At 43.8% G+C, this 12,230-nt stretch overlaps 2 protein-coding genes across 2 annotated transcripts in view; both read left to right on the top strand.

The window, feature by feature from the left end:
* The window catches only part of LOC111966146 (ATP-dependent 6-phosphofructokinase, muscle type-like), a 21,885-nt gene extending 20,156 nt beyond the window's left edge, over nt 1-1,729 (top strand). Inside the window, exons 13-15 of the mRNA XM_070444343.1 lie at nt 7-297; nt 828-933; nt 1,270-1,729. Coding sequence (XP_070300444.1) covers nt 7-297; nt 828-933; nt 1,270-1,456 — 584 coding nt within the window. The 3' untranslated portion in view covers nt 1,457-1,729. The remainder of the gene's footprint in view (nt 1-6; nt 298-827; nt 934-1,269) is intronic.
* Nucleotides 1,730-1,802: 73 nt separating this feature from the next.
* LOC111966841 (integrin beta-7-like) lies at nt 1,803-12,191 on the top strand. The gene is made up of 17 exons (XM_023991796.2): nt 1,803-2,394; nt 4,682-4,751; nt 4,856-4,935; nt 5,168-5,351; nt 6,172-6,342; nt 6,703-6,866; nt 7,045-7,125; nt 8,541-8,699; nt 8,774-8,869; nt 8,990-9,079; nt 9,175-9,315; nt 9,557-9,747; nt 10,119-10,357; nt 10,581-10,791; nt 11,080-11,264; nt 11,426-11,586; nt 11,787-12,191. The coding sequence occupies exons 1-17, from the start codon at nt 2,371-2,373 to the stop codon at nt 11,898-11,900; spliced, it is 2,361 nt and encodes a 786-aa protein (XP_023847564.1). The 5' UTR covers nt 1,803-2,370; the 3' UTR covers nt 11,901-12,191.
* The last annotated feature ends 39 nt before the right edge of the window (nt 12,192-12,230 follow it).

The following is a 12,230-nucleotide window of genomic DNA, read 5'->3' as shown; positions in this document are numbered from 1 at the left end:
TAACTCTCCACTCCCCTGCACTACACTCTCCCCCCTCCCTCTCTCCCCATCTAACTCTCCCCCCTTGTCCTCCACTCTCCCCTCTCCCTTTTAACTCTCGCTCTCCCCTCCCCTGTCCTCTCCTCTCCCCCTCTAACTCTCCCTTCTTTCCTCCCCTCTCTTTTCCCCCCCACCTTTGTCCTATTCCCTCTCCCCAGGGTGGAACCCCGACACCTTTCGACAGGAACTTTGGTACAAAGATGGGCTCCAAGGCTGTTCTGTGGCTCACAGAGAAACTCAAGGAGGTGTACAGACATGGTAAGACAGGCTGTGGGGTGTCACCATGAAAAGATACTGAGATAAAGGAATGAGAGGCATATTGCTGCACCCAAATACACATCGTTTTGGTTCTTCGGCTGTCCTCATAGGAGAACCCTTTTTGGTTCCAGGTTGAACTATTTAGGGTTACATGTAGAACCCTCTGTGAAAAGGGTTTTACATGGAACCCAAAAGGGTTCTACCTGGAACCTAAAAGGGTTATTCAAAGGGTTCTACAATGGGGACTGCCGAATAACTGTTTTAGGTTCTAGATAGAACCCTTTTTGGTTCCATGTAAAACTATTTTCACAGAAGGTTCTACATGGAACCAAAAAGAGTTCTACCTGGAACCAAAAAGGGTTCTTCAAAGGGTTCTACCCTGGGGACAGCCAAATAACTGTTTCAGGTTCTAGATAAAACCTTTTCTTCTAAGAGTCTAGTTTTTACCTGCTGATACCAGTTGTTAGTTTGTCTCATTGAGTATAACGCTATATGACTCCATCTGTCACCCTGCCTTCTCTCTCCTCCAGGTCGTATCTTCGCTAACACCCCAGACTCTGCCTGTGTGCTGGGCATGAGGAAGAGAGCACTGACCTTCCAGCCGTTGGCTGAGCTTAATGAACAGACAGACTTCGAGTAAGATCCTTTCATCCGCAGAGATTTCTTCTTACAAACTCAAGGCACTATGACGCTAAAACACGAGAGTGGCATTTGCTGACTGTTGCTCACTCTCCTCAACATTAATTTAGTCATACTTTAACACACTGTTCATACTGATCCACAGTTCAAGTGGATATTGTGAGTGCATATCCCTCAGCTAATATCTGTTTTGAAAAGGAACATTCCCTCTTCGCTTTCTGACTACATCGCTGTTTTCACATTATGTATGTAGACATAATGGTATGTAATGAATAAAAGGTAAAAAGGTGGTGAAGATTCCCTTTAACATCCCTCTACTGCTGTCATGTCCAGGCACCGCATCCCCAAGACATCGTGGTGGCTGAAGCTGAGGCCAATCATGAAGATCTTGGCTAAATACAACATCAGTCTGGACACATCTGAGCATGCCCACATGGAACATGTGATCAAGAAGAGGGTGTCGATGCCTGCACCACTGATGAAGAAGCACAAAGAAGAGGTAGAGGAGGAAGAAGAATAGGGGGAAGAGGAGGAGGAGGGAGAGGAAGAGGAAGAAGAGTAATTAATTTTTGTTTCAAATATGTGTGTTTTACATGTATGTTTCTGGAGTAATTAATCATCTGAACCAGAGTTACATTATGTTGTGCCCGTTGTTTCCTGTCTGATCTCCTTGATCTTCTCAACAATTKTTCCTCACGCACTCTGTCTTCACGTCTCAATCAGTTAACTCGGTGGGCTGCCCTGCACTGGGAGACAGTTTTGCCTTTCGTCAAGAATTAAACACATGTTACTATTTTGACTCTTGTGATTTATTTATCCATGRTTTACAGTATTTTAATGCTTTTCCTCTCCAATAAAACAATAGTGCAATATAATGACATTAGAATCAGAGCATAATCTTAAAAAAGAGGTTCAATGTTTTATGTGGAGTATTGGCTGGTGGCCGCCTTGCAAAATAGAGAACTCACTCAGCATTCAGAAGCTAAACGTGATGATATGCAAAGGAAGGACCCACCCAAAGTTGCATGTGTTCTCACATCTCACCCAAACTTGTCAAAGAGGGACCTCTCCATCAGACAGACAACCTAACCTCAGGATTCCTTCTCCCTCCTACTTCTACTGTTACCTTGTTACTGTATCTTTACATTCATTACCTTTAGGATGTACTCTGTTGTACGGACCCGGCCTCAATGTTCACTTCACTTGGGACATCCCTGATGTCCCCAGCCTGTCTTGCAGAAGGACATTCCAGAACTGAGAGACAGAGAAGTGGATGTGTTGGTGCCATCCAGGTTTGTCAACCATTTTTACGACTTAAAGTGCAACTCAAGTCCGAATCCAGCCGACTAAAAGTCACAAGGACACTACTGTAACCCAACTCTTTATCATCGAACTCATGAAACCTCAAGAGCAGGTGACAGACCTGTCATACTAATGGGCCTGCTCAGAAGCTCTCAGGTATGTGATTGTAACATGTCTGTCAAACTTTTCAATTGTTCTTAGCTGAAGAAAACGTGTGCTCACTGGTCAAATCGTGTTGGTTAGAAGTAGGAAACAATATAACTGGCTGCTTTGTATATACTGTATATTGCTAACACTTAAGAGTGTCTTTGGGACTGTTTTCATATATTTTTGAAAAGTGTATATCTTTTGAAAAAGTACATTAAACAATCAACATTAATGCATCTCATGCTGAGTAGCATTGATCACTCATCTGAAACAGTGTGGTGACCCTGTCTCTGTGAAGAGGAACTGAAACTACAATAACAAGAGTGTGAAACTGTTGGAGGCAACACCTCGCTCTCTCTCTCTGTCTCTCTCTCTCTCGCTCTATCTCTACCTCTCTCTCTGTCTCACTCTATCTCTCGCTCTATCTCTACCTCTCTCTCTGTCTCGCTCTATCTCTACCTCTCTCTCTCTCTCTCGCTCTATCTACCTCTCTCTCTGTCTCTCTCTCTCTCTCTCTCTCTACCTCTCTCTCTACCTCTCTCTCTACCTCTCTCTCTGTCTCGCTCTCTCTGTCTCTCTCTCTCGCTCTATCTCTACCTCTCTCTCTACCTCTCTCTACCTCTCTCTCTGTCTCGCTCTCTCTGTCTCTATCTGTCGGTCTCTCTCGCTCAATTCAATTCAAGGGGCTTTATTGACATGGGAAACATATGTTTACATTGCCAAAGCAAGTGAAATATATAATACATACAAAATGAACAGTAAACATTACACACACAAGATCCAAAAGAATAAAGACATTTCAAATGTTATATTATGGATTATTTACAGTGTTGTAACGGTGTGCAAATAGTTAACGTACAAAGGGTAAAATAAATAAACATAAATATGGGTTGTATTTACAATAGTGTTTGTTCTTCACTGGTTGCCCTTTCCTTGTGGAAACAGGTCACACATCTTGCTGCTGTGATTGCACACTGTGGTCTTTMACCTAGTAGATATGGGAGTTTATCAAATTTGGATTTGTTTTCGAATTCTTTGTGACTCTGTGTAATCTGAGGGAAGTACAGTGCATTCGGAAAATATTTTAAACATTTCCATACATAAATAGATAAACAAAAAAAATGGTCTGAGAGTCCTTTAGGTGCCGTTTGTCAAACTCCAAGCGGGCTGTCATGTTTTTTTTTTACTGAAGAGTGGCTTCCATCTGGCCACTCTACCATAAAGGCCTGATTGGTGGAGTGCTGCAGAGATGGTTGTCCTTCTGGAAGGTTCTCCCATCTCCACAGAGGAACTCTGGAGCTCTGTCAGAGTGACCATCAGGTTCCCTGACCAATGCCCTTCTCCCCGATTGCTCAGGAAGAGTCTTGGTGATTCCAAACTTCTTCCATTTAAGAATGATGGAGGCCACTGTGTTCTTGGGGACCTTCAATGCTACAGAAATGTTTTGGTACCCTTCACCAGATCTGTGCCTCGACACAATCCTGTCTCAGAGCTCTATGGACAATTCCTTCGACCTCATTGATTGGTTTTTGCTCTGACATGCACTGTCAACTGTGGGACTTTATATAGGCAGGTGTGTGCCTTTCCAAATCATGTCCAATCGATTGAATTTACCACAGGTGGCCTCTTATCAAGTTGTAGAAACATCTCAAGGATGATCATTGGAAACAGGATGCACCTGAGCTCAATTTCGAGTCTCATAACAATTGGTCTGAATACTTGTGTAAATATGGTATATATATTATTTTTTTTATACATTTGCAAAAATGTCTCCAGTTTTGTGGATTGGGGTGATCAGTCCTTGGTTCCAAATATTGGGGAAGATGCCAGAGTTGAGGATGATGTTAAAAAGTTTAAGTATAGCCAATTGGAATTTGTGGTATGTTTATTTCATTATTTCATTAAGGATATCATCAACACCACAACCCGTTTGGGGTTGGAGGGTTTGTATTTTGTCCTGTAGTTCATTCAATGTAATTGGAGAATCCAGTGGGTTCTGGTTGTCTTTAATAGTTGATTCTAATATTTGTATTTGATCATGTATATGTATATGTTTTTGTTCTTTGTTATTGAGCCAAAAAGATTTTAGATAACTCTTCGCGTTGTTGTTTAGTGTGTTACCATTTTCTCTCGCTCTCTCGTTCTGTCTCTGTCTCTCTGTTTCTTTTTCAATTCAATTTCAATTTAATGGGCTTTGTTGGCATAGGAAACATATTTTTACATTGCCAAAGCAAGTGAAATAGATAATAAACAATAAAATCTCTCTCTCTCTCTCTCTCTCTCTCTCTGCGGGCAGACAATGAGAAAGGTGTGGCTGACTGTGGTGGTTCTTCTGATACACTTCACTGAGCAGAGAGGATCTATGGGTAAGTGGTGATGCACAGAGCTAATGAAGATCCCATCCTCTGAAAGGGTGTGTTTTTCACAGACAGACTGCATGCCTCTGTGTCCATGTGTGTATGCTCTCTAGGCCTGGATGGAAGATGCCTGTCTAAGCCCACCTGCACTGAGTGTCTGAGAAGCCTTGGCTGTGCCTGGTGTAAACAGAAGGTATCTCAATCTGTTATTGTTTTTTACATTTGTTGAGAACATTCTACCAGGCTTTGAATTACTTTGGTGTGGGTTACACTCAAAACAAACCTCCATAGCAATAACATACTTATATACAGTATGTATCAACAATATTCATATTAGTCCACAGATCCTTTACACCCCTCTCTATTCAAGCAGAAACTTTCAAGCCGTCTGTCAAAGTTGTGTTCTGTTGACCTCTGACCTGCAGGGTTTCCTGGCGCAAGGGGAGCCAAACGAGCGTCGCTGTGACAGGGAGGAGGCTCTGAGAAAGAGACACTGCTCTGACGGACAGGTCCTGAACCCCCAGCCTGCAATACGTAGCAGGGCAGAGGAGCCAATGGGGACCGTGGTCCAGCTAGAGCCACAGAACCTCCACCTTAAGCTAAGAGTCGGTGAGGCCTTAGGATTTACACGGATGGACGCACGGAAGCCGGGAAGGCACACTCTTAGAGTCGGTACACTCTTAGAAAAAAGGWTTCCAAAATGGTTCTGCGGCTGTTCCCATAGGAGAACCCTTTTTGGTTACAGGTAGAACTATTTTAGGTACCATGTAGAACCCTCCATGGAAAGGTTTATACAAGGAACCCAAATAGGTTCTACCTGGAACCAAAAGGGGTTCTTCAAAGGGTTCTGCTATGGGGACAGCTGAAGAACTCTTTTTGGTTCTAGATAGCAAATTTCTTTTCCTAAGAGTGTTGGGACTGAGGACTCACACACACGCAGGGCACACCGCAGACACCAGACACGCAGACACACACACACACACCACACACAACACACACACACAACACACACACACACACACACACCACACACACACACCCACACAACACACACACACACACACACACCTGAGTCGGTAAAGACTGTAGACAGCGGACAAAACAGGTTGAAATGAGGTCATTACAACAAGAGAACAACCAGTTCTGGTGAGGATTTAAACTTCTACACATTGTCCCCACTGATTGGTTCACTGATTATTATAGGGAAATCAGAGGACATTTTACTTTGCAAGTATATCTTATCTTAGACTAATATTACTATCTCATGCAATATGATAGTGATTGTTGATAGCCCAAGGCCTAAGTAAGTACAAGATATGTTATGTTTGATCAATGCTCCTTTGATCAATCACATGCACATTTGATGGTTGAATAAATCAATTATTCTCATAACTTTTCCTCTTATTACCCTCTTCTGTTTAAATCCCAGGCATGCCCCAGTCATTTGAGGTGAGGTTCAGGCGTGCAGAGGGTTATCCCATAGACCTGTACTACCTGATGGACCTGTCTTTCTCCATGAAAGATGACCTGGAGAATGTTAGGAACCTGGGACTGGAGGTGGTCACTGCCATGAAGAACATCACCAGTGCTGTCAGGATAGGTGAGTGTCACTGTCCAGCCATTATGGGGCTATGGAAGGTGTTGCTCTCAAACGTATTGTGTCTGTGCATCTCAGCTCCATCACTTTACATCAACCTGTAAGATTATATGACCCTTGAACAGAGCATACAATTCGCCCATCAGCCCAACTCAACCAGTTCATGCAGAGAAAAGTTTGCCCACTTTACCGTGATGATTTGAACTGAAAGTTCATGCCTGATCCGATCGGAACCTGTTGACAATCCCTGTCAGGTTCAGGCTAATCTCATCCATCATCCGGCTGCAGCAGTCTATCCTGGGGATGAGGTTCACACTTGGGGTCAAAACTCTAGCCCTCATAGTGTTTCTCTATCCCCCTCAGGCTTTGGTTCCTTTGTGGATAAGGTGGTGGACCCCTACGTCAGTACAGTGGAGGCCAAACTGGCCAACCCATGCAAAGAGGGGTACAAGGGCCCCTGCCAGCCTGCCTTCAGCTTCAAACATGTACTGAAGCTCACTGAGGACGTTGAAGAGTTTGAGAGGAAGGTGAGCCAGCAGAGTTATTTACGACTTTGAATTCCTTGTAGAACATCACTTCTAACTCCAGTCTTATTCTTCTTCTTGTTGTCTTGTTTTCCTTCTTCTTCTTCTGTCCTGCGCCATTGGTTCAAGGTATTGCCATGTCAGTCCTTTATTAATTTCCTGTTCTGTGTCACGCATTTAGGTGAGCAAGCAGAGCATCTCCAGTAACCTAGACGGCCCAGAGTCAGGCTTTGACGCCATCATGCAGGTGGCTGTCTGTCAGGTAAGAACAAATGGTTGACTGGTGTTTCAATAGAACCCAGAACTGTATTTTGAAAATAGAGTGAGAGAGAAAACCGTGGAAAAGAACAGCAAATAAGAAGCTTCATTGAGCCTTTATGCACTGGCCTGGCCTAAGTATATCTCATCACATAGAACAGCATACTGTACATAAAGTCAAATAAAATAAAATCGAATTTTATTTGTCACATGCGCCGAATACAACAGGTGTAGTAGACCTTACAGTGAAATTCTTACTTACAAGACCTTAACCAACAATGCAGTTTTAAGAAAAACTTTTWAAAAAGTAAGAGATAAGAAAAACAAGTAATTAAAGAGCAGCAGTAAATAACAATAGCGGGGCTATATACAGGGGGTACCGTTACAGAGTCAATGTGCGGGGGCACCGGTTAGTCGAGGTAATTGTGGTAATTATGTACATGCATAATGTACATAGGGTTATTAAAGTGGCTATGCATAGATAATAACAGACAGTAGCAGCGACGTATGGGGGGGGGGGTGCAAATAGTCTGGGTAGCCATTTGATTAGCTGTTCAGGAGTCTTATGGCTTGGGGGTAGAAGCGGTACAGCTCGCCGTGCGGTAGCAAAGAGAACAATCTGACTAGGGTGGCAGGAGTCTTTCACAATTTTTAGGGCCTTCCTCTGACACCACCTGGTATAGAGGTCCTGGATGGCAGGAAGCTTGGCCCCGGTGATGTACTGGGCCATACGCTCTACCCTCTGTAGTGCCTTGCGGTCGGAGGCCGAGCAGTTGCCGTACCAGGCAGTGATGCAACCCGTCAGGATGCTCTCGATGGTGCAGCTGTAAAAACCTTTTGAGGATCTGAGGACCCATGCCAAATCTTTTCAGTCTCCTGAGGGGGAATAGGTTTTGTCGTGCCCTCTTCACGACTGTCTTGGTGTGATTGGACCATTTTAGTTTGTTGGTGATGTGGACGCCAAGGAACTTGAAGCTCGCAACCTGCTCCACTACACCCCCGTCCTCCTTTTCCTGTAGTCCACGATCATCTCCTTAGTCTTGATCACGTTGAGGGAGAGGTTGTTGTTGTCCTTGCACCACACGGTCCCTACCACACGGTCCTCCCTATAAGCTGTCTCATCATTGTCGGTGATCAGGCCTACCACTGTTGTGTCATCAGCAAACTTAATGATGGTGTTGGAGTTGTGTCTGGCCGTGCAGTCATGAGTGAACAGGGAGTACAGGAGGGGACTGAGCACGCACCCCTGAGGGGCCCCCTTGTTGAGGATCAGCGTGGCGGATGTGTTTCCTACCCTTACCTCCTGGGGGCGGCCCGTCAATCCTAGTCAGCACAATATCTAAGTMATTGTTTCTATATACTGTAATATTGTATGTACTGTATATGTAGTTTAAAACCCTCCACCCAACCCGTCTGTAGGATGACATTGGCTGGGGTAATGTAACTCGTATCCTGGTCTACACTTCAGACGATACCTTCCACCTGGCAGGTGATGGGAAGCTTGCTGGGATCTACCATCCTAACGACGGGAAATGCCACCTGAATAGCAATGGGCTCTATAATAAGGACACCGTTTATGTGAGTGAACCCTATGTCCGTCCCTAGGAAGCTATCTCTTCTCACAAACCAACCTCCACACAAATGTATTTTAGGACTATCCCTCAGTTGGACACCTATCTCAGGTCCTATCAGCCAATAACATCAGGCTGATCTTTGCAGTGACAGACCAGCACATTCAAAACTATGAGGTAAGGAATTCAGTTACTGAAGACTTGAGTTAGCTCCCTTAGCCAATGTCTAAAACTTTTGGTTACGGTGTGCCCTAATGAACATGACCCTCAAACTCCTTTTCTGAACCCCCATCCCAGGCACTCAGTGAGATGATCCCCCAGTCGGTGGTGGGCCTCCTGGAGGATGACTCCAGCAACGTTGTTGAGCTCATCTCTGAGGCCTGCAACGTGAGTCTATTTATACCTACTGCACAAACCCAACTATGGCATTTCAGTTGTACTGAAAGGTTCATGATGACCTCCTCCACTGATGTCCTTCTCAGAACCTATCGTCCTACATCGTCCTGGAGCACCGTGACGTCCCACCAGGCCTGGGGGTCTCCTACAGCTCCCACTGTGGTGATGACAGGCTAGCTCAGGGGCAGGACAGAGGGGAGTGCAGTGATGTCAGAATCAATCAACAGGTAAAGCAACTGGCAGGTTAAATACTGTGGCAGTAGCAACGTCCTCTAATAATGCCCGGTGAACTGTATACTCAAAAAGCACCGCCAATACACTGACTCAGAAAAGCCAAGATATAATTCTAGGTTTGCACTTAGTCATCCACTACAGTTAACAAAAATGTGGTACAGCACGTGGTGACCCAGGGGACCGCTAACCAGACAAATAAAAAACTGCTTTTCTATTTATCATTCTACTGTATAGGTCAATTTCACAGTTACTGTGACCAGCTCGAGCTGTCTGTCCAAGACAGAGTCTTTCATCATCAAAGTGCAGGGTATCAATGAAGAGCTGAGGGTTACCGTGGAGACGCTGTGTGACTGTGACTGTCAGGACTCCGAGGAACAGTCATCCCAGTGTCATGGCAATGGAACATTCCACTGTGGTATCTGTAGGTAGGTAGTGGCACTCAACTTACAGCCATGTTGATTTTCACTATCTTCAGCATCAAGTTGTGTATTGAAGAGTGACATTTCATCATCTTGCTGCTGTATGTTGGTTGAAATTGATGTGGTGCAGACATCAGTGCTTTGTTGAAACCAATAACCTTGATCTTTGGGTCTAGGCCGGGTTACTGCAAAGGTCTTTGTGACAACTGCTGATGTAAAAAGGGCTTTGAGAATACATTTGACTTATAGAATCACTGTGTGAAGGCCAAAAGCTGAAATGCGTCTATTTTTAACAGTAAAGAAGCTTTTTTATTTAATTCCATTGTCCTCCAAGAGTTGCTGAATCTCCTCTCTACTTGACCTTGGTTGTTTTACAGCTGTGATTCAGGATACACAGGTCAGCGTTGTGAGTGTGAAACACAGCCGAACAAAGACACCAGTCTGGCCGTAGAGGCCCTGTGTTCACCTGCACAGACAAACAGCACAGGCACACCACTGTGCAGCGGCCGTGGGAGCTGTGTGTGTGGCCAATGTATCTGCTGGGGCCAACACAGGGGCCAACACTGCCAGTGTGACGACATTGGCTGCAACCGTCACAACAACATGATCTGTGGCGGTAAGGGGAAGTTAGGTTTAGAATGGGGGTGTTTAAAATGTCCTTTAGAATGTGTTTATCACCTGGTTTCACTGCTTTTTCTTCTCAACCACTTCAGTTTAATATGCTGAAAATTATTATCCTATCCGGCTCGAACGAGCTGGAGAGGGTTTTTAGTACAGTCTGTATTGAGATTATTAACGCCCCTGTATGTGTTCTGTCCGTGTATATGTCTGTTCTGCAGGTAATGGGAGGTGTGACTGTGGTAACTGTGAGTGTTTCCATAACTACACAGGCCCTGCATGTGAATGCTCTACCCTCACAGATCAGTGCCAGACCAGTAACGATGGAATCTGCTCTCACCGAGGACAATGTGAATGTAATGAATGCCATTGTCACCCTGGTTTCTTTGGCAGCCACTGCACCAAGCCCCTGGCACCATGTGACACATACCGGTGAGATAAACCTGATGTACTATATATGCCACATAGCAGATGCTTTTATCCAAAGCAACTTGTATGTAATCCCAGAGGGAATTGACCCCACAACCTTGGCACTCTTACCAATAGAGCCATACAGGACATTTTATCTTCCAAATATTAGTCCATGATCATTTCAACAGGAGCAACGTATTACTTCAGCTACAGTTTTGTTTCCACACTATTACTATTAGTTGGTTGCTATATACTGTATATTTGAGTACGACGGACTAAATAAAACATTTTCCTTTGTGCATGTTTTAGGGCCTGTGTTGCTTGCATGTTACATGAGTCAGCCAAAAACATGTGTCACCATCCCTGTGGCTCTGCCAAGCCTATCCGCATCAATGGGACTCAATCATTCACCTGTCAGGATGATACTGTACGTTTTAATGTGGAACTCATCATAAATACTGGTGACATCTTTGTCTACTACACAGATACTCCAAGTAAGTTTTATATTGCCAAACTGTAAATTATAGAATAACTTTATTTTCCCYATAGAGAACTTCCGTATATTATCTGAAGCCAATCCTAAGCAACACCCCTTGGTAATAAATCGTGTCTATTTTGTCTTTTGTCTTGTGGTGTCTTCCTCAATTCCTGAAAGGAGGGATTGACCCATGGATTATAAACATGGGGAAGGCAGTGGTAGGAATCGTTTTACTGGGTGTGATCGTGATAATAATCTACCGGCTGATGTTAGAAGTGTTCTACCAGCGGGAGCGTAGAAGGTTCCTGAAGGATAAGGAAAATATCTGGTGGGAAGACGTGAGTATAAGAAAAGAGAGAAAGGGACAATTATAATATACACCATCCAAAAACACAGTCAAAAGTAGAAAAAGGCAGCACGAGTGTGATTCAAAGTTTTGGGAGACATTTGCTGACCCTTTGAAGGACAAAAACTATGTTGATGGGTTGCTAGGTTGAAAAGTGTTTTTTTCCTAAAAAATTTTATTTATTTATTACAGACTCAAAATCCACTGTTCCAAGAGGCCGTGACAACATTCACCMACCCCATGCATGTGTTGGAGCCAGATGCAGATTGTGCTACATCAACCTTTGGGAAAATAAAACAAATGTGATGTGGTCTATTATGGCTCAGCTGAATTGTTGTAGGAGATATGATACTTGGTGGGATTTTTATGTGGCTGRAGATTTTTTTGTTTGTTAAATGTACATGTGAAAGAACCCAATGAAAGTGGTGTTCTACTTTGAGTATGAATAGTAGCTTTCATAATCCTGCCAAAATGTAGAACATCACATCACACTCTATCCAGTGATCCTCTGATATGAAATAAATGGTTTAGAAACGTTATAGCTACTCCCCMAAAAATGTGTTGCCATTCTTTGATAAAACGTACAAATGTATTGTAGCCTACAATAAAAGTACAGTATTTCAAGAAAGAAAAGAC

Source organism: Salvelinus sp. IW2-2015, linkage group LG7, assembly GCF_002910315.2.
Source record: "Salvelinus sp. IW2-2015 linkage group LG7, ASM291031v2, whole genome shotgun sequence".
In the NCBI taxonomy this organism is placed as follows: domain Eukaryota; kingdom Metazoa; phylum Chordata; class Actinopteri; order Salmoniformes; family Salmonidae; genus Salvelinus; species Salvelinus sp. IW2-2015.
The sequence above is the reverse complement of the archived record's forward strand: the minus strand, read 5'-3'. Positions and strand labels throughout refer to the sequence as shown.